The sequence below is a fragment of the Siphateles boraxobius genome, unplaced genomic scaffold (genome assembly GCF_051911475.1).
Source record: "Siphateles boraxobius isolate OS27281-9 unplaced genomic scaffold, OSU_SipBor_1 5, whole genome shotgun sequence".
NCBI classification, from domain to species: domain Eukaryota; kingdom Metazoa; phylum Chordata; class Actinopteri; order Cypriniformes; family Leuciscidae; genus Siphateles; species Siphateles boraxobius.
The window spans coordinates 11,527,743-11,550,070 of NW_027509141.1; the positions used below are offsets into that span (position 1 = coordinate 11,527,743).

Here is a 22,328-nt window from a genome sequence, read left to right on the forward strand (position 1 = left end):
CTTTTGTTTATCCTTATGTTTGTGAATTACTTGACTTCCACACTTAAATTAAGTCCTAGGATGCTATACCTACAGTAGGCTATTACACATTTAGAATGTCAAAGAATTTTAGTTGGTGTTAGAATTGTAACGAATTATATTGCCTTTTTTTCATCAAGAAGTGGACTTGCAGAGAAAATCGCATTCTTAATATAGGCCTAACATAATATAATATAATATAATATAATATCATATCATATCATATCATATCATATCATATCATATCATATAGTATATACTAGTCAAATACTGTTACAATCCTGGATAAAAATCAAGTGGTAAAACGGCCTATTTCTGTTGTGCTTGTGAACAACTACATTTCCCATCGTTCGAGACTACATTACCCACGATCCCCCGTTCCTGCATTTGTCGGATTGTACTGGGCGAGAAAAGCGTCATATTGTTCCAATGATCGGGAATCAATAACATTCAAACCATCTACATAAATCATCCAATCATAAAACTAATTGGTAAGACAAAAGCTTTTCATCCAAACAATTGGAAAGTGTCGTTTTGTTTTCTTAGAATGACGACAAATGTCATAAATGTGGAGTTATAGGAAGCTAGCTGGCTAATGAGTTCATCATCTGCTTTATTAATCATAACACTGTTGAAATTCATCAACAAAAAAACAAAACAAAAAACACTTGTAATATATTCAATATATTTTTAGTTGAAAAAAATACTTCTGTTTAGCCTGTCAGATTAACGTTACAGCTTCAGTGATACAGTTACAGATATTTATAGCAAGACCAATATATTTTCATACGGTATTTTTCGGTTATTAAAAATACTTTACTTACAATAAATTATGAGATGTTTTAATTGAATTAAAAATCACTTCTCTATGTTAAAAACATATGGCTGTCATTTTGTTTAGGCTATCGCGTTTCTCTTCATAGACACGGAACCTGTCAAACCAGCAAAGAAAACGCTTATTGTCCCCAACTGTGATATGTTTCGCATGTAACGTTAATTTAAGCTGTTCTCAAACCTAAAAATAGCATTCTGTTTATTTATATGGTAATGAATATTTATGAAAAATCAACTTTGCGCATCACAAAAATAAATTATATTTTAAAGTATATTAAAATAGGAACCCATTGTTTACATTTTTTTTTTAAATTTCACAGACATTTTTGCCTAATATTATATTAATGAATAAAATATTAATTTGATAGTAATTTGATTTAGCTAGGCTATTTTCTGACAGATTACCTTAATGTTTACAATGTATTTCCTCTAGTTTTCTCTATTTAACATGTCTAGCCTATTTTGTGGTCCTTAACTTCTTTTTGGTTTATTACTCACCTGATGGATCACAGTGCTTAAAATATTGGTTGAGTTAAGTGAAAGAATGCTTGATCATTTTTTATTGCTCAGATTATTATTATTATTATTATTATTTTTTATTTTTTTATTTTTTTTTTGCAGAATCAATTCTATAACTACACAAAGATTTATTCAGAAGCTTGGAGGTTTGTGTAAGTTTATGGAAAATGGAGCAGTTTTGCTCAGCGGGAGACTGATGAAGGCCATGAGGATACAACTGAACACATCTAATGGAATAGAGCAGTCTCACCTCTCTGACAAACAGGTGAGCGATAGATAGGTTGTTGATCAGATTAATAAAATATGTATTAGTGTACATATCAAAGCAGAGTGTCTCGTTGCACCTCAAGAATGTATCAGAATTTGCAAATTTGAATTAAATGACTGAATTAAAATAAAGCATCTCCCAAACTATAGTATTTCTTAGAGAACTACTACAGAAGCTTGTGATGATAGACTATAATTGCATGTATTGAATCGGAATCCATTGAGAATTTTTATTTTTAATCCAGCAGTCATGGAAGCCAAGGAAAATGGGTCAGTGGACACCAAAAGGTAAGTGTATACTAGGCTATGTGATGGTATCAGATTTTAATTTAACGATAATTGCTGAAGCTTTTATCATGGTATGATTGCATTATCGTGGTATTGAATTAAGATACAAAAAAGTGTTGTTCTCCAAACAGGTTTAATAACTTTTCTTATAACAAAAAGAACTAGGAACATTTAAATACCATAAAACAAAACACACAAAAAATGTAGCCTATAAATTAAATAAAGGTTTCAAACAGATAAAGAGCAATGTAACACTTTACAATAAGGTCCCATTAAGTTAATTAATTAACTAACATTATCTAACCATGAGCAATAGCTACATTTGTTACAGTAGTTATTATTATTTCTTAACGTTAGTCAATAAAAATACAACTGTTCATTGTTAATTAATGTTTGCCCTATCCATTAAATGAAATTAAAATATACAACTTTGATTTTAATAATGTTTTAGTAAATGTTGAAATTAACATTATCTAAAATTAATAAATTCTTTAGAAGTATTTTTCATTGTTAGTCCATTAGTTCAACTAATGAATTAACTAATCTTAATGGACATAACTTTTCATGATAACACTTTACTATAAGGTTCATTAGTTAACATTAGTTAACTACCTTAGTTAATGAACTAAGAATGAACAGTACTTCTACAGCATTTATTAATCTTAATGTCAACATTTACTAATACATTATTAAAATCAAAGGTTGTATTTGTTAACATTAGGCAATGTACTGAACTAACATGAACAAACAATGCTGTATTTTTATTAACTAACATTAACAAAGATTTATAAATACTGTAGCAAAAGTACTAATCATTGTTAGTACATGTTAGTTAATGCAGTAACTAATGAACCTTATTGTAAAGTGTTACCCTTTTTATATATAATTTATATATATTTTATATTTCGATAACATAATATAACATTATTGTAAAATGTTACTGAACAATGATAAAGAATGATTTAGTCCAGATTTAAATGTAAAAACATTTAAGTTTGAAGTATTTAAGTCATTAAGTATTTGATGCTGTGATGAACACCATAGCGAATACAAAAATCTGATTGGCTGTTTGGAACAATTAAATACTGATCAGAAAAAGCAGCTGCTTTGTTTGCAGGGTTACCAGGGTAACGGCTGCATTTCTGCTGTCCCATAAACGCATTAGAGTGAATGTGCAGTTTAATTCAGCGCGTCTCCTTCACTTGTTCCTCCTTGCGTTTCTCATCTGTGTTGGGCTTGTTTACATCAGAGTGCACATGCCTCTTTGACACAGCATACACCGTGTTGGAAATGTAACCGGGTGATGGAAAAGTACTCTTGTAATATGTGAATAACTTTAATAGGCCTATTTCAACCAACAACAAACTCAGCCACAGCAATCCATTTATTTAGCCATCCTCAAAGTTGGTGTTGCTTCCCTGTAGAGATGAAAATCAATAGGGTATTTAAGAATTAGAAAATTTGGGTTCCAAGGAATGGAGAATTTTTGGAAATAATTCTTAGTTCAGCCCTCAGGTTGTGTTGTACAGGACTGGTGAAAAATCAGCATCTTCTTTTGGCTGCTCCCGTAAGGGTCGCCACAGCGGAATTATCCGCACATTGGATTTGGCACAGGTTTTATGCCCGTTGCCTTCCTGACACAACCCAGCACTAAGAGTGCACTAACTCGTGCAACACTGGTGCTGGGACACTCAATGGAGTATATCACTCCTATGGCCAATTAAGCATATCCAATCCATCTAGCCTGGATGTGTTTGGACATGGGGAGAACCTGCAAACTCCACACAGAAAGAACTCCTGGCTCAGCTGGGGCTCGAACTGAGGACCTTCTTGCTGTGAGGCAACCTACCGAGCCACCCGAATCCAGAAACAGTGCAGGAAATCTACTTTTAACATCCTGTGCCACTTTAGAATAGAAATGCTCTGCCCCTTCTGTGTTTAGATGGCCTCTCATTTATTACACAAGGGCAGAGCCATGGCAACCGGACTGAAAATGAATGGTTTGCATATTGGCAACTGCTACCAATTTGTTTGATAATCACATTGATTTTATTTTTTAAATATTCATGCACTGTCAGTTGTTGAAGATCAGAATATTATTACAACACTAATTTGACCAAAGCAGATTTTCCTGAACAAGAGCTTATGCACAAATTTATTAAGTGATTTGAGCACACACTCTTTCACCATGACCCTGCCCTCCAAAAACTTTTCAGGCAAACTGATGTCAGCATATACTAACACAGAGAGGCAGAGAACGATGTCTGATTGGACACTTCTTTTAGTGATATCCTACAGCACACATGAAACAGATTTAAGCCTAGTAAAGGGATTATTTAAAAGTGATGAAGTGTTATAAAGTGATCACATATCTTGGAAGATTGTGTAGACATATGGAATGGTTAAATCATACTAATGCATCAGTTGAATATTTTGCGCTCCCTAATAGCTCTGTGGAGAATGGGCAGCTTACTGATCCCGCACACTGGGCTGTGGCGGATGTGGTCAATTACTTTAAAGCAACAGGGTTTGAGGAGCAAGCCAACGCTTTCCAGGATCAGGTAGGGGTTCATTTTCATATTCCTAAGTTATTTGCAGCACAGTGTCATAACACATTTCTTTGTAAGTCATATATATATATATATATATATATATATATAATTAAAGTCATAAAGTCATATATACAATTTAAAATAATGGTTTTCTATTTTTTAAAATACTTTAAATTTTATTTCTGTGATGCAAAGCTGAATTTTCATCAGCCATTACTCCAGTCTTCAGTGTCATATGATCCTTCAGAAATCATTCTAATATGTTGATTTGATACTCAGTATTATCAATGTTGGAAACAGATGTGCTGCTTTGTATTTTTTGGAAACTGTGATACCTTTTTCAGGATTCATTGATGAATAAAAAGTTAAAAAGAAAATAATTTATTTAAAATAGAAATCTTTTCTAACAATATCTAAAAAAGACTTTACAGTAATAGGCTACTTTACAATAAGGTTCATTAGTTAACATTAGTTAATGTATTAACTAACATGAACTAACAATGAGCAATACATTTGTTACAGTATTTATTAATCTTTGTTAATGTTAGTTAATAAAAATACAGCTGTTCATTGTTTGTTCATGTTAGTTCACAGTACATTAACTATGTTAACAAATACAACCTTTGATTTTAATAACGTATTAGTAAATGTTGAAATTATTATTAACTAAGATTAATACATGCTGTAGCAGTATTGTTCATTCTTAGTTCATGTTAACTAAGGTATAACTAATGTTAACTAATGAACCTTATAGTAAAGTATTACCGTCTTTACTATCACTTTTTATCCACTTACATCCTTGCTGAATAAAAGTATTAATTTATTTAAAATAATAATAATTACTGACCCAAACTTTTGAACGGTAGTGTATATTGTTACAAAAGATTTCTATTTTAAATAAATGCTGTTCTTTTTTTACGTTTTATTCATCAAAGAATCCTGATAAAAAAGTATCACAGGTTATAAAAAAAATATTAAGTATTAATAGTCATATTAAATATTAATATTTCCAACACTGATAATAAATTAGCATATTACAGTAGTCAACATTTGAAGTGTATCAAAAAAGTTCATCAAAGTTGTCCTAAGACAAGAACGGGTATTGTTCAAAATTCATGTATAACTTTGATGAAAGATCGTTTTGATCCACTTCTAATGTTGACTACTGTAGAATGATTTCTGAAGGATCATGTGACACTGAAGACTAGAGTAATGGCTGATGAAAAATCAACTTTGCGCATCACAAAAATAAATTATATTTTAAAGTATATTAAAATAGGAACCCATTGTTTACATTTTTTAAAAAATTTTCACAGTATTTTTTTTTCTGTATTTTCGATCAAATAAATGCAAGCTTGATGAGCATAAGATACTTTTTTCAAAAACATTAAAAATAGTAATGTTTCCAAACTTTTGACCGGTACATACATATACATATACAAGACATCCTTGACTGGAGTGAACAAACTAAGACATTTTTATTCCTCATAGCAAACTTTAGTATTGCAGGGACATTTTTGCCTTGCATTTTCCCAAATGTTTCCTAAAAGGTCTGACCAGCACTCATAGAAAAATGTATATGTGGCAACATTTTTTGCAAAACGCAAAATACGTTGCGTCATGCACTTTTCACGACAGATTCAAAGTGAAATGTCAAGAGAGTGACGCTAAAAGCCCGTTTAGTTTTTACCGGAACAGATGAATGCGAATATGGAAACGTTTTATTACGTTTGAGTTTGTATGCATCACCGCAGTTCTGAATTGAAATTTCCAGTGAGTGGCGCTAAAAGCTTAATGATCCATTTTAAAATAACGTACACCTACACTAAACCTACATGATAGTGTTAACAAAAGCAAATGTGTCATAAAAAAGCAATCATAACCATGACATTTTAGCTTGTTTTAGAGCTCTTTTATAGTGGCTCGTTTTTCGTACCAGAGCTCTCCGCATTACTTGCACAATTCTGTAATAGCTGAGCTACCGAACAAGCTTAGCACATTAAAACCGAACATATGGAGCTGGTTAAGTGATGAAAACCCCAAAGTATATTCGTTTACAAATCATGCACTATGGTAAAAACTAGTGTTTTGAGGTCATAACATAATTGTGCAAAGAGCCGCGTGAAAACAAGTCTTTAGTAATTCATAATCTGCCCCTGTAATCATAATTGTGTGTGAAAACAATTAAAAGTGCTTGCTGTTTTACTGCCTCTAGTGTTCATTTCTGTTGGAAACAGCAGTGATATGTACGTATTTTGTGTTTTGCAAAAATCTTGCTACAGGTACGTTTTTCCAATGAGCCTGTGTGGCATAATCCACAGCTACCCTTCTGGTACTTATTTATTAATTCATGGCTAATGTTTAGCCAAATAATTTACTTGTTTTTATTCATTGAAAATTCAAACATGCATTATATATGTCATATCAACTCATTTTACCAGCTATGTACAAAATTTACTTTGATATGCACTTTTTAATGCCTCCATGTTCATCTCTCAATTACATTCAGCTGTATATGAAATATGGTCATTTGACAACAAATTTCAATTCTCAAGTAAAACCCTCAAGTAAAAACTATTTTACAAGACAACCATAGTATAAACCTATTATGATGTGATTTGGGATTTTATACTTTAAAGTTGTATGATGAATTCAGTATATTCATGTTATTATTTTGTCTTCTGTTTTTCTGTATTTATTTATTTTTTGCTAAACTTACAGGAAATCGATGGCAAATCCCTTTTATTAATGACTCGTAATGACGTTCTAACTGGACTGTCAATAAAACTGGGTCCTGCACTGAAGATATACGAATATCATGTCAAACCTCTCCAAACCCAACATTTAAAAAGTAACGTCTCGTAGCTGCTGCAGCCATGTGGACGCATGGAAGACAATCACCACAGTGCAGGGTAACTGCAGACAGAACTAATAAATTTTATGCATCTTGATAAATAAACATGGTGAATTTATTGCTTTTAAAGGGATAGTTCACCCAAAAATGAAAATTCTGTCAGTATTTACTCACCCTCATGTTGTTCCAACCCCGTAAGACCTTCATTCATCTTCGGAACACGAATTACGATATTTTTGATGAAATCTGAGAGCTGGATCACTCCTCCATACTAAACTTAAGATTGAGCCACTGTAGTCACTTGGACTATTTTAACGATGTCTTTAATAACTTTTCGAGGCCGGCAAGTTCAATCCCTCAAGAAGCCTATGGACTAGTATGAGAGATCCAGCTCTCAGATTTCATCAAAAATATCTTAATTCATGTTTCCGAAGAAGAACGAAGGTCTTACGGGGCTGGAACAACATGAGGATGAGTAAATACTGACAGAATTTTCATTTTTGGGTGAACTATCCCTTTAAGATCTCATTCTGCTGTACAGGCACATTTACAGTTTTTAGCTGACCTATGTTTAACAATGTGTTCCTTTAGATTTGACTTTGTGTGCTTGTCCATAAATCATTATTGCTTTTAATGCTTGGTTTAATAATGTGATCTGTGATGTCAAATGAAAAACTGAGATGTTTCTGTATAATGCATGAAGTATGTTTTGAACGGAAGTGAGATTGAAAACATTGCTGTCACAGTTGAGATTTTATCAGCTTGTTGGTTTATTTCCCTTTTTGTTTTTCCAGTTTTAATAGATAAAAAGTGTGTTGAAATAAATTGACAGCGCAAATGATCAAATGTCAGAAAATGATGATAAAGGCTGAACGTGTGAGGTTTGTGTTCAGGAATCCTGTCAGAATGACAGTGCTTTGTGCTGCTATTAATTCTGTTTATTCATTTCATTCTGTAACTAACAATGTGATTCCTAATGAATTGGTGAATTGTTGTTTTTGACAGACAGCACAACACTGTAAATCTAAAGCAGTTTGTGATACAGGGTGTTTTAAAAAGAGGAAACAAAGGCCAGTATAGCCTGCAATAAATGGTGCTTTTTCAGATTGCTGAAACAATCCACTACCTAGTCCTCATTACAGTGCTGTTTAACTTCATTTGTGCATGTGAATAATAAATGTATTAATCAGTTTCCCACTAAAAACAATCTCCTAAAACAGTCAAATACCAGAAACATTACTGGCATGTATTGGTATGATTAACTGATGTTGTTTTCTTTTTCTTTCACTCCCAACCCATCCCCCCCTCCCCCCTCAATGTTGATACCTGTATTAGTGCTCAATGAAATAAGATGATGAAGCCAACTGATCTTTAATGTTAATAATGTTTTTCATTGCTACTCCGGAACCACTGCTGTAAACGCCTTTCACCTCAAATCTATTTTAATTTAATTTCTTTTGAAGAACACAGTTATAACTCTGAAAACTATAGAAATGGATTCAAGTTTAATTGATTAAATGTTATAAAGATGAGAACACTGTATATTAACTCACAGTTTTCATTTATTAATATGTATCCAAGAATAGAAGGGAGTTCTCATTTAAACATTTTTATATTTGTCAATTTTATTTACTCATGTGATTACACACAAAAAAAAATCTATCTGTATAAAATAGATACAAATGAAGTTTGTTGAATATTTAAACAGATAATCATGCTAGATTGCTTTATAGATTTTATTTGCTTTGTGTATATGAGATGTCTAGTTTGTGAATGTTGCCGGTCTTTACATTTTGGCTCGCGGTTTTCTGCGCACAGTGCCTGTGATGTTTCCTGCTGGATTATCGAGAGGAAGATAAACCTGAAATGAAAGCACAACAACATAATGTGACATGTAAATGAAATATAAATACATACAAAGCAACACTCCACATATCCTTCATACTCTTAAGTTGGGATAACAGAATGGTTTGTAGAAATGTAGAAATAAAGTCATTTTAAGAATAGCAGCCTCAAAAGTCCTGATTTTGTCAGTCTGGAAACTCTGAACTTTGTTCGGTCAATACAGATATTCAGACTCATCTGAACTGATAACCTGTGTGTGACTGGCTTTTTTCCCAGGATTTTCTCTGTCACTCACCTCATCCTTGTTAGAGAGTCCCATTTTTGTCATGTCAATGACGAAATAATGCTGATTCGGCATAATAATCTCGATTTCCTCAACCTATTGAGTTCAGTTGATGACAAGACATAAAAGCATTTTTTTATGACATGGAATAGTATATAAATTTCTAGTGTATGCAGTAAGCCACTCAAGTTCATGCTTTGTTTTGGGGCTTTGTTCAAATCACTAACACTAATTAACAGTAGTAGTAACAAAAATGTTTGCACTAATAAAAGTCACACAAAACTGAAATCCGTTAGACTTACCTGTGGAATTTTGTCAAGTACCAGGAGTTGTGTATCGTACAGAGTTTTCTGAACTGAAGGAGAGTATTCTCCACGATCATAGGGTCCCGCAAACTTCTGAATGATGGTGTCCTTAACAGTTTTCCTACGAGGACATTTTTATTGTACAGTATACATATATGACACATAGCATGTATCACGTCCTATGGCATGTCTAAAAGTTTTGCACTTTGTTGGCATGTCTAAAAGGTTTGCATTTACCATGCGGCGTCAAATGCCACGTTTACGTGAGTGTTGTAGCGCCATCTTGCATAAACAGAAGTGCAGAAGAATCTGTCCTTTGCCTCTGTCAGAGTGGTAAAACGGTCCCGCAGGAAGCCCACAAATCCAGACTGAGTAGTCTTCAGTACCTTCATATCTCTAAGACCGCTGTGAACCACTGGAGTCACTGAGAAAAATATATTCAAAAAAAAATTTACTCAAATACAACAACAATATTCTTTCCCCTTTAAGGATTAGTTCACTTCAGAATTTAAATTTACTCAACCCCCACGTCATCCAAGATATTCATGTCTTTCTTCAGTCGAAAAGAAATTAAGGTTTTTGAGGAAAACATTCCAGAGCCATTCCACCGAAAGGGTGACATTTCTGTCCTCAGGACATTAAATGTATAAAATTGCATGCAATTTAACTCTAAAAGACATTTTATTATTAAGCAAAATGTCCTGCACATTGAGCTAACTACATTTTACATTTACATTTACATTTAGTCATTTAGCAGACGCTTTTATCCAAAGCGACTTACATTTGAGGATTAAACCAAGCGAGTCATCATGGAGAGGCAAAAACAACGCAAGAAGTGCTCAGAATACAAAGTACAAACATTGCTCAGAGTAGCATAAACCAGACAAGCGAAGATTTCAAGAAAAAGGTTTTATTTATTTTTTTATATTTCACCGAAGGGACCGCAACATATGGACCCAGCCTAACACAGGTTCCACACTGCTTACGAGTGGTAGGCCTAACACCAGACGTTCCGCACGTCCGACGTCGGAGGGGTGTGGAGGAACTCAACAGGGTTCAATTTTAAGGGAACTCAACTGGAGTAGAAAGGCGCACGTATCCAGTCCATAGGAGGGGAATGGCGCAGCAAGCCGACACTTGAACCGGGCTCACGGTGAAACTGGCTTCATGAGAAGGGAGCCCACGGGAAGCAGCGGTTCAACCAGGTGTCGTCCAGCCCCCAACTCTAGAATCTGTTTAGCAAAGTATATCGTCAACGCCCAGGCGGAGCACTTTACACTTATCATAGAGGAGCTCAACACCTAAGTGGACATGTTGCATCTCGGATCTTTGCCGAAATGAAGGCAAGCACTAAGTGCAACTTTGCATGGAAACAGCCTTCCCTCTCTGCTGAATTCCAACAGATATTTGAAGAGCTGGTCTGAGGTCTATGACTTGCATTCTGTACACGTCCAAGCGAACGGACAGAGAAGCCAGGGCTGGATCTGCCTCCTCCAGGGCAGCGCTTGCAGGCTCACCACCTGCTCCTATTACGGGAGAGGTAGGAACCTTGGGCACAATCCGAGCCGGGGTCTCAGCTTGTGAGAGTTAGCCGGCCCAGACTCCAGGCACAATACGTTGACCGAAAGCGAGCAAGTCCCTACCCTCTAGTAGAGACCACGCGAGCAGGAGAACTGATATAACAGAATTTTTAACTCACTACCTGCAGTGGCTCAGGGGCGGTCTCTGCAGTGCAGTCGCACCAGGGACAAGGCCCAAGAGGATAAAGAGGGACACAAGGATTTACAAGACCTTGCTCCTCAGGAACCTGACGACCAGAACATACTTCTGCAACACGATGAGCGTCGTTTAAACACCGAGGCAACATCACTTTGAGGGTGAAGGAAAACAGCCTACTGCAACCCATTTTGCAGGAAAGAGAGCACTGAAGTGATCGAAAGCTTTCAGGATCTCCTCAGGAGAGAAGACGCACTCAACGACTAGGTTCCACTTCTAAAGGCGTAAGCACGCTACCCAATTCTAGGGGGTGCTCGCAGAAGTGATGGTAACTATCACATGTTCTTGTGATAGCCACCTGAACCTCCGCGTTCAGATGTAAGACCGCCCGGAATCTCCGGGGGAAGAACGCGTGTGCCATCGTGCCCCGTCCCCGAAAGAGTTTCCAGGGGAAGTCAGGAAGGCTGTTGAAGGGAACCAGGTCTAGTTGGGCCAATAAGGGGCAACTATGAAGACCTGTTCCTCTCCTGACATGGCACGTAGGTGCAAGTGACGGGCGCAAAAGACAGGAGCATTGCTCAACACAACATGTGAAGATCACTGGGCTTCAGGAGCATTTTCTGCTCAGCACTTGGGTGTGACAAGTTCACTGAGCTTCAGGAGCATTCCTGCTCAACACCTGAGTGTGATAAACTCACCGAGCTTCAGGAGCATTTCTGCTCAACACTTGAGCACGAAGAACCTCACTGAGCGACAGGAGCATTTCTGCTCAGCACTTGAGTGTGACAAGTTCACTGAACTTCAGGAGCATTCCCTCACTGAGCTTCAGGAGCATTTCTGCTCAACACTTGAGTGCGAAGAATTTCACTGAACGACAGGAGCATTTCTGCTCAGCACTTGAGTGTGACAAGTTCACTGAGCTTCAGGAGCATTACTGCTCAACACCTGAGTGTGATAAACTCACTGAGCTTCAGTAGCATTACTGCTCAACACATGAGTGCGAGGAACTTCACTGAGCACCAGGAGCATTTCTGCTCAGCACTGCGTGTGATGAATTCACTGCGCTACCTGTGATGGACTCACTGAGCTACAGGAGCATTGCTGCTCAACACCTGAGTGCGATGAACTTCACTGAGTTTCAGGAGCAACTCTGCTCAACATGAAGTGTGATGATCTCACTGACTTGAGCAGCGCAAGGCGACCCTGAGTCGCCGTCACTTCTTAGAAGGCTCACTGGGGTTAAACGTATTCTGCGGGCCCCTGGGACAGCTGGGACCCAGTGTTTGTCCAAGGGTAGTCCGCTCGGTTTACTCAAACACTGGCGGAAAAATAAAACCGGGGGGGCAATTGAGCGGCCCCGGAATGGTCAAGACCCAGCGGACCCAGGGGATGGAGTCTCCACTTGCCCTGGCTATAACTGTCGTGAGGCTCGATGGCGGCACGATTGAGCAAGCGGGAGGGGTGGAACAAGGCGCCCTCAGAAGCGTCTGACTCCAAGGAGGAGGTGACGGGAGAGTTTGTGACACCCGCAATGTCTAACAACTCGAGGCACGAATGCCCGTGTAGTCGGGGGTCGCCCAGGCCCCCGTTAAAACACGCCCTTTGTACATGGCCCCTCTGCTGAGGAGGGTTTGGCAGCAGACCGGGATGAACTATAGTCACACAGGGTGAGCTGCTCTGCCATGGTCACCTCGGGACTCGATCGTAAAGCTAGCGCTGAAGCGGTCACATACGGAGGAAGCCAACTTAGGCTGTCGCTATCGTATACCCCAGGAGCCTCTGAATCTTTTCAGTGGGACCCTTTCTCACTTCAACACCAGCTGAACACATTCTCACTGGAGAGACGTGTTGGACCGAGTCCCTCTCCAAAACTGAAACAGAGATACTCAGCCCGTGGGCGAGATTACCTTCTTCCAGTTGACCTGAAGACCCAACGGGCTCTGGAGCACTCGAGGGGAAGGACACCACGTGTCCTTCAGGTCAAAGCTGCAGACCAATCTTGGGCCAAGATGGTCACGACCCACCACCTAGTAGCACGAAGAACGAGTTTACAACTGGCCTTCGTACCGGCTGGAGGAGCGGCTATATCAAATCCTTCGCCAGCAGGATAAGATAAGCACGCACAAGTCAGGAGCACTGCTCAACACTCGGTGTGATGAATATCACTGAATTTTCAGGAGCACGTCTGCTCAACACCTAATGTGATGACTATCACTGACTTGAGCGGGGTAGCCGAGCCTGAGGTGGGGCAGCAAAGTAGAGAGAGTGGTGTTAGTGTGCTGTGCAACACTTACCTGTCTCCACAAGCGGCAGGGGGCGCGTGAGAAGGCGGATGACCGGGTCCTCGAACGCACCAAGCTGCCTGCTGGCGACCAAGGGGGAGCTGAGGGGTGTAAGGCTCTTGGGACCCAGGAACAGATGAAATTGCTCTCTCTTTGAAGTGTGGGTACCGCTTGCTCCGCTTTTTTTTTTTTTTTTTTTTAGGGAGCCAGCGGCGGAACAGACACACACACAAACAAAGGCTCCACCCGGCCCTCACCCGGGGGGAGGGAGTGATCGTGCCACTCCAAGAGCATCTCATCCATTCCTGGGCGGCCCGCTCCAGAATGCTTTCGCTGTCGCTTGCCACCTGGCTTGGCAGCGCCTGGAGCGGGCCGGGCGTCTCTACTGCGGCCGGCTCCCTGCTGAGGCCTGGGTGGAGGCTGCTGCGGAGGGCCAGCAGGAGCGGCGGCCGCAGAACGCCCACGGCGACGAGCAGGCGGAGGAGCTGCCACCGGCGGCGGGTGGAGGCAGCAGCTGGCCACCGGGGCAGGATGTGCCGGATGACCTCCGTCTGCGCTTGAGCGGCAGAGAACTGTTTGATGCAGTTCTCCACCGCGTCGCCGACCAGCCCAACCTGGGAAATTGGGGAGACCAGGAACCGAACCTTGTCCGCATCCGCCATACCAACCAGGCTGAGCCAACGAAGGCGCTACTGGACCACCAAGGTGGACATCGCCAGACCGATCACGCACACTACGACACCCGTACCCCGGAGGGTGAGGTCGGATTCAGTGCGGTGCTCACCTATGAGCGCACGGTCTGGATTACCCTCGTGCATGCCATGGGTGCCCTAGCCTGCAGCAACGCCATGGCACGCAAGAGGAAGGGGCTTGCCCACAGGCTTTGTAAGCTTTGCCCGTCGGAACGGACGAAACTCACAGGCCTTAGGGGGGAGACGAGGATCCCCCCAAAAGGCAGCGGCCGCCGGACACAGGTGCACCTGTGTCGACAGACCGCTCCAATGGAGGGACACCTCGCAACCCTTCACCGTTCCTCCATCAAGGGTAATGAGGGGGAAAAGCTATTCAGGCAGTTTCTGGCAGAGAAAGATGCTGTTCACCACCTGATAAGCTCTCCATGCATTTCGGGAAAGAAAGGCACTGGGGCGGCGAGCTGAGAACCAGCGCGGCCCGCCCCAAGATACCAAACTCCAGATTCCAACCGAGACTGAACGGGACACGGTGGAGGTTCCACTCGAGCCCGGCAGCCTCGGCGGCCCGTTTCAGCATAGCTGATAATTCTGGATCCGGCTCGGGCAACATTGAACTCCCGGAGGGAGACAATGCAGCCGAGTCATCATCTCTAGAAGTTGTCACATGTCTGTCCTGTCTTGTTATGCACATGGGTGTTTTGTTATTTTGAGCCATGTGCTCTTGTCATTGTTTAATCCCTCCCCCTTGTTATCTGATTATTGGTTTAATTGCTCCACCTGTCTGTCTCGTTACCCTCCTTTGTTTGCCTCCCTATTTAGTCTTCCTGTGTTTGCTGTCCTGGGCTCGTTCGTTGTATTTGTTACGCGTTTTGTATGCTGTACCTGTTCCTGCCCTGCCTTGTCTGTTTTTGGATTGCCTTGTCTGTTTTTGGATTTAGTTTTGGTTTGTTTATTTTATGTTTTGTCCTATTAAAACACTTCTTGATCTGCACTTGAATCCACGGAATTATTCCCGGTCCCACCGTGACAGAACGAACGAGCCCATGTGGATTCAGCGGAGCGAACTCTCTCCTGAGGAGAGGGAGAATGGGATTTCTTTGTTTAAGTACCTCTCCATGTGCGCTCAAAGGAATGAGGAGAGGAGGGCAGCAGAGTCTTCCTCACGGGTCTCATCAGGAATGAAGTCATCATCTCTGGATCCGTCAAGCAGGGGGACTTCATCGATGGTTTTAGCCAGCCTCGAGTCTGCACACATCCATCAGAAAAGACGGAGGAGGAGAAAGAGACCAGCGTCTGCCCAGTCGGAGATTGTTCACGTCACCTCTGCCCAGCGAGAGACTGTTCACGTCCCGTCTGCCCAGCGAGAGACTGTTCACGTCCCGTCTGCCCAGCGAGAGACTGTTCACGTCCCGTCTGCCCAGCGAGAGACTGTTCACGTCCCGTCTGCCCAGCGAGAGACTGTTCACGTCCCGTCTGCCCAGCGAGAGACTGTTCACGTCCCGTCTGCCCAGCGAGAGACTGTTCACGTCCCGTCTGCCCAGCGAGAGACGGTTCACGTCCCGTCTGCCCAGCGAGAGACGGTTCACGTCCCGTCTGCCCAGCGAGAGACTGTTCACGTCCCGTCTGCCCAGCGAGAGACTGTTCACGTCCCGTCTGCCCAGCGAGAGACTGAGCACGTCACGTCTGCCCAGTCGGAGACAGATCCGGAAATGCCCATTTGTGTGGCCGCCAAGGCAGTTACAGACTATCTGGAGCGTCTGGCTCGGATCCTGGACATGCCCGTGTCTGCTGTTCCAGAGCCGGAGGCAGAGCCAGTGCGTGTTCCAGAGCCGGAGGCAGAGCCAGTGCGTGTTCCAGAGCCGGAGGCAGAGCCAGTGCGTGTTCCAGAGCCGGAGGCAGAGCCAGTGCGTGTTCCAGAGCCGGAGGCAGAGCCAGTGCGTGTTCCTGAGCCGGAGGCAGAGCCAGTGCGTGTTCCTGAGCCGGAGGCAGAGCCAGTGCGTGTTCCTGAGCCGGAGGCAGAGCCAGTGCGTGTTCCTGAGCCGGAGGCAGAGCCAGTGCGTGTTCCTGAGCCGGAGGCAGAGCCAGTGCGTGTTCCTGAGCCGGAGGCAGAGCCAGTGCGTGTTCCTGAGCCGGAGGCAGAGCCAGTGCGTGTTCCTGAGCCGGAGGCAGAGCCAGTGCGTGTTCCTGAGCCGGAGGCAGAGCCAGTGCGTGTTCCTGAGCCGGAGGCAGAGCCAGTGCGTGTTCCTGAGCCGGAGGCAGAGCCAGTGCGTGTTCCTGAGCCGGAGGCAGAGCCAGTGCCCGTTCCAGAGCCGGAGGCCGAGCCAGTGCCCGTTCCAGAGCTGGAGCCAATGCCTGTTCCAGAGCCAGTGCCTGTTCCAGCGCCAGAGCCAGTGTTTGTTTCTGTGTTTGTGTCTGTTCTTGTGGCTGTTACAGTTTTGGTGTCTGTTCCTGAGCCGGTGTCTGTTCCTGAGCCGGTGTCTGTTCCTGAGCCGGTGTCTGTTCCTGAGCCGGTGTCTGTTCCTGAGCCGGTGTCTGTTCCTGAGCCGGTGTCTGTTCCTGAGCCGGTGTCTGTTCCTGAGCCGGTGTCTGTTCCTGAGCCGATGTCTGTTCCAAAGCCGGTGCCTGTTCCAGTGCCTGAGCCGGTATCTGTTCATCAGCCGGTGTCTGTTGCTGTTCCTGTGCCATGGTCGCCCTCGCCCTGGTCGTCACCGCCCTGGCCGCCCGAGGGGTCGTCACCGCCCTGGCCGCCCGAGGGGTCGTCACCACCCTGGCCGCCCGATGGGTCGTCTGCTTCGCCCTGGCCGCCCGATGGGTCGTCTGCTTCGCCCTGGCCGCCCGATGGGTCGTCTGCTTCGCCCTGGCCGCCCGATGGGTCGTCTGCTTCGCCCTGGCCGCCCGATGGGTCGTCTGCTTCGCCCTGGCCGCCCGATGGGTCGTCTGCTTCGCCCTGGCCGCCCGATGGGTCGTCTGCTTCGCCCTGGCCGCCCGATGGGTCGTCTGCTTCGCCTTGGCCGCCCGATGGGTCGTCTGCTTCGCCCTGGCCGCCCGATGGACTGTCTGCTTCGCCCTGGCCGCCCGATGGACTGTCTGCTTCACCCTGGCCGCCCGATGGACTGTCTGCTTCGCCCTGGCCCCCGGCTAAACCGTCTGCTTCGCCCTGGCCGCCCGATGGACTGTCTGCTTCGCCCTGTCCCCCGGCTAAACCATCACCCCCTGATTCTGTTCCCTTTCATGGACCTGGCCCCCCATCCCTCCCCCTGATCCTCCACCATTCCACCTCCCTCCTGAACTCTTGTGTTGTGTGTTTTGCCCTGGTCTGTCTCTCCTGTTCCCCCCCTGGCCTGTCCCTCCGGTCCCGCCCGAGTCGGATGGAGCGTCTGGTAGCCGCTCCGTAGGGAGGGGGTTATGTCACATGTCTGTCCTGTCTTGTTATGCACATGGGTGTTTTGTTATTTTGAGCCATGTGCTCTTGTCATTGTTTAATCCCTCCCCCTTGTTATCTGATTATTGGTTTAATTGCTCCACCTGTCTGTCTCGTTACCCTCCTTTGTTTGCCTCCCTATTTAGTCTTCCTGTGTTTGCTGTCCTGGGCTCGTTCGTTGTATTTGTTACGCGTTTTGTATGCTGTACCTGTTCCTGCCCTGCCTTGTCTGTTTTTGGATTGCCTTGTCTGTTTTTGGATTTAGTTTTGGTTTGTTTATTTTATGTTTTGTCCTATTAAAACACTTCTTGATCTGCACCTGAATCCACGGAATTATTCCCGGTCCCACCGTGACAGAAGTCAGCTCACCCTCCGATGCTGCAATCGGCGTCCTGTCCTCCAGGGGAGCCCCGAGTGAAACCGCTGGCCCACCCATTACAGATGGACCAGCAGACAACACAGGAGGCTCCAGTGGTTGCAGTGGAAGGGAGGAGTGAGGAGCCCACAGGGAATGGTTACCGGGCGGGACATCCAACACTATCCTCCGGTCACCCATCCCACACAGCACCCGAGGGTGGGGCATGGTAATGGGGACTCGCTCTCCGCGAACGAAGGCGAGTCTCGCCCTCAACACTGCGACAGTCATGTTCCCACAGTGAAAACATGAGCTGTCCACAAAAGCTGTCTCAGCGTGCTGTAAGCCAAACACATGACACAACAGTTGTGACCATCAGAGAGAGACAGGGAACGACCGCACCCAGAAACGCACGGGCGGAATGACATCTTGAAAAAGACGCAAACGCACCCGTGTTGCTCTTTCAGAAAATAGGACAGTCACCAGTGCCGGAGCACACAGGGGAATGACCGCGGCAACACTGAACAGAGAACTGAAACAGTGAAGCACTCACTTTTCCGCCCTCTAACCAGCCATCAACACACACAAACATTTAGAAATTTGTTGCTGTTAAAACAGCAGTTGAGAGCTCAAAGCTCGCGATCACCGCTGCACTCGCGCTGTAGAACACCAGCACTGGGAGAGTCTTCCTGAAGAACACCGACACACTCGCTCGTTGTAGACAACAGCACTCTCAGAGACATCAAACGATCGGCTCCGAAGCGAAAGGCAACTAGTGCGTGCATCCACTTCCGTATTTATACCCGCGCCGCGGGGGCGGAGTGTGTGATGCGAATCACGCACGCCAATTACATTGGCTCGTTCAATAGTACTCGAAGATGATAGGCTCCCTAGCGTGATCCCATTTCAGTCGTGTCGACTACGTCCGACGTTATCGACTGAAAGGGAACTAGGCTTATTACAAATAAATATACGTTTTAACCACAAATGGTCCTCTTGCTCTAGCACTGCGATGCACCATGCATTACGTAATCATGTTGAAAGGCCACAAGTGACATAGGCGGAAGTACTGACTAATGTTTACAAAGCAGACGTGCAGAGACTAAGTGAAACGCCATTTACAAAAAACAAACAAAAAAAGGTAAACCAACGATGTCGGACGATTTTGAAGTTGGAGGAGAAAATGAGATGGAGTTTTTCGCCCTACCCAACATTTTCCGCCTACGTCAGGTTACCGTCTGACCTTTCCAACATGATTATACGTAATGAGTGAAGTCGTGGACGTGCAAGACGAGCATTTGTGGTTAAAAAGTATTTAAATGAGTTTAAATAAATGGGTTTAAAATTTGAATACATTTAAATACAAAATTACTGATTGTTTCGCTAGATAAGACCCTTGCAAGATAAGACCCTGCACTGAAACTGTAATTTGGACCTTCAACCCATTTGTTCCCGTTGAAGTCCACTATATGGAGAAAAATAATGGAATATTTTCCTCAAAAACCTTTATCTCTTTTTGACTGAAGAAAGAAAAACATGAACATCTTGGATGACGTGGGGGTAAGCAAATTTTCAGGAAATTTTAATTCGGAAGTGAACTATTCTAATTGTTCTCCTTTAGACCACTAGTTCAGAATCTGATTTTTACTCACTACCCAGATGTTGTTCAACCTCACAGAAGCGGCAGGCGTCAGGGCAGATGATAAAAGCATGCGTGTGCTCAACTCCATTCTGTTAAACATATTCATAATATTTTGGATACCAAAAACATGTTAATCGACTATAGGATACTGGTCACTTTAATATATTGCAAAACAATTAATTTAATAAGAATCATTCATATAAATCAAACATTTATCATACGAAATGAAATCTACAAAAATATTCTGTCCTAGAGCTGTTCTTAAAATTGACCACTTTTGTAGGTATTTTTTTCTATGAATTATAAGTGACAGGTGTCAAGATCATTTTTAGTGGATGTATGAATTTCCATTTAAGTTTATATAGGCGCAGTTGCAGGTGTTGCTTATTCACATTGCAGTACTGTGAATATTGTTGACTTTTGTATAATACATTGTTTGTGATGTTCCTCATTTGTAAGCTGTTTCAATAAAAGTGATTGACTAAATCAGGTCTTCAATCCTGCTCCTGGAGGGCCACTTTCCTGCAGTGTTTAGTTCCAACCTGCTTCAGCACACCTGCATTTGTATATTCAAGCGATCCTGAAGAGCTTGATGAGCTGATTCAGGTGTGTTTTGATTAGGGTTGGAACTAAACTCTGCAGGACAGCGGCCCTCCAGGAGCAGGATTGAAGACCTCTGATGAAATATATATACAAATATCTCATTTGTTTTTGAAAGCCACTGCATATAGTCTTATTTAGTGGTAACACAACACCTTTTCCAGTCTCTTCCAGGGAACTTCATCAATGTTGACCCTCACTCTTGTGACATGATTAAATGCAGTGAGGAAATGTTCACAAATGTCCAGGGCGAAGCCCTCAAGGGTCTTGATCTGCAAGACAAGAAATATTCTTATACAGAAATTGCCTAAAACAACTAACCATCAGCCATTTAATTACAAGATGATTAAGTTGATTTAATAACCAATTCATGGAAAACTTTGTACATTTGACATCTGATTTATTGAAAGTAATGCTGTTTGGCATTCACTGTAAACAGTAAAAAAATATGTTTTTACCTGAACTAACCGTGAAAAAGTACTATTTATTAATATTAGTGTAACCTAATGAAATCAAGTTGATTCAGTCATATGAAATATTTGTCTTCATTAAAACCAATTAGGCTCATTTATCATTTTCGTTATTTATTTAGTTTTTATTTATACAGTACCGTTCAAAAGTTTGGGGTCGGTAAGATTTTTAATTATTTTAAAAGAAGTCTCTTACGCTCACCAAGGCTGCATTTATTTGATTAAAAATACAAAACAAACCCAGTAATATTGTGAAATATTATTTCAATGTAAAACAGCTGTTTTCTATGTGAATATATAGTAAAGTGTAATTTATTCCTGTGATCAAAGCTGAATTTTCAGCATCATTACTCCAGTCTTCAGTGTCACATGATCCTTCACAAATCATTCTAATATGATTATGTGATGCTCAAGAAACATTTATGATTATTATCACAGTTGAAAACAGTTGTGCTGCTTCATATTTTTGTGCAAACCGTGAATCATTTTTTTCAGGATTCTTTGAAAGTTCAAGAGAAAAGCATTTAATTTAAAAATAAATATTTGAGAAAAGTATTAATTTCTTTAAAGAGAAAAGAAAAAAAGCATATTGACCCCAAACTTTTGAACTTGTTTACATGAGGGGGAAAAATGTATTAATGTAGCTATAAATCAAATTACTTATAAGAGCAAAATTAAATAAATAAAAAGACCTACTCCTTTTATTTTGGCAAGAGCTTGGACAGTGTTTTTGATTGTGTCAGTGGGGATGATATCAGAGTTGTCTCCAGTCAGATATTCTTTTCGGGTCTTCAGGGTTAACTGAACATCTGCAATCAGCTCAGTAATGTGGTGATGAGATCCTTCACGACGGATGTGAAGAACTTTAACCGCGTTCTTCCCATAGCCCGTCCTCACAAACTCCACATTCTACACAAGACACATTATAAAATAATACTGTATAAAAGGTGGTTGGTTTTTTTTTTCCGTGTTTTTTTAAAGAGACACATCCACACATCTAGTCTACAGTATGAATGAAAATTAATTGTATTTACCTGATTTGAGGCCATGACTGTAAATGGAGTCACTGCTGACTACACCAGTGGTTGGAGGAGGTTTTTGAAGGAGGCACCAGTTTTATAGTTTTGTAATGGGTCCAAATGTTCAATGATCTTCCCCACCTCCATAATCCATACAGAGATTCTGATTTGCTGATAACCCTCCAAAACAAGCCACCTCTACCTCTGTCCTTCTCAATTTACTCAGTGACCACAGTCAAGTCCTCCTCCACCCCATACATAACCCAACATTTCATCTGGACAACAGTTACTGCTCCCTTTACCACCCCTCAAACAAAGTTCAACACATTTTTCGAGGAAAAAGAGAAAATCAGGCCTGAGCTGGTA

General features: G+C 42.2%; 2 protein-coding genes across 3 annotated transcripts; one reads left to right on the plus strand and one right to left on the minus strand.

The window, feature by feature from the left end:
- Positions 1–380: 380 nt before the first annotated feature.
- Positions 381–7,454, plus strand: samd13 (sterile alpha motif domain containing 13). 2 transcript variants are annotated; one of them, XM_077204254.1, is made up of 5 exons: positions 381–509; positions 1,474–1,636; positions 1,884–1,926; positions 4,376–4,487; positions 7,200–7,454. In XM_077204254.1, the coding sequence occupies exons 3-5, from the start codon at positions 1,889–1,891 to the stop codon at positions 7,341–7,343; spliced, it is 294 nt and encodes a 97-aa protein (XP_077060369.1). In that variant the 5' UTR covers positions 381–509; positions 1,474–1,636; positions 1,884–1,888; the 3' UTR covers positions 7,344–7,454. The 2 variants fall into 2 exon arrangements, with proteins under 2 accessions (XP_077060369.1, XP_077060370.1); XM_077204255.1 differs by having other exon boundaries at positions 1,887–1,926.
- A 1,172-nt stretch (positions 7,455–8,626) lies between these two features.
- On the minus strand, positions 8,627–21,992 carry uox (urate oxidase). The gene is made up of 8 exons (XM_077204274.1): positions 21,978–21,992; positions 21,640–21,852; positions 20,629–20,745; positions 19,884–19,962; positions 10,003–10,189; positions 9,763–9,886; positions 9,473–9,556; positions 8,627–9,193 (listed from the first exon to the last, which is right to left on the minus strand). Exons 1-8 carry the CDS (start codon positions 21,990–21,992, stop codon positions 9,119–9,121), a joined length of 894 nt encoding a protein of 297 aa, XP_077060389.1. The 3' UTR covers positions 8,627–9,118.
- Between the last annotated feature and the right edge of the window lie 336 nt (positions 21,993–22,328).

Bases quoted from the DNA above. Each gene is read 5' to 3' on its own strand.
- uox (XM_077204274.1), bottom strand. The intron at 9,887-10,002 runs GTAAATGCAAAC...ATGTCCTCGTAG, and splicing joins GTGGCATTTGACGCCGCATG to GAAAACTGTTAAGGACACCA. The intron at 9,194-9,472 runs GTGAGTGACAGA...CTTTCATTTCAG, and splicing joins GACTCTCTAACAAGGATGAG to GTTTATCTTCCTCTCGATAA.
- samd13 (XM_077204254.1), top strand. From the start codon at position 1,889: ATGGAAGCCAAGGAAAATGGGTCAGTGGACACCAAAAG. The intron at 1,927-4,375 runs GTAAGTGTATAC...GCTCCCTAATAG, and splicing joins GGGTCAGTGGACACCAAAAG to CTCTGTGGAGAATGGGCAGC. The intron at 4,488-7,199 runs GTAGGGGTTCAT...CTAAACTTACAG, and splicing joins CCAACGCTTTCCAGGATCAG to GAAATCGATGGCAAATCCCT.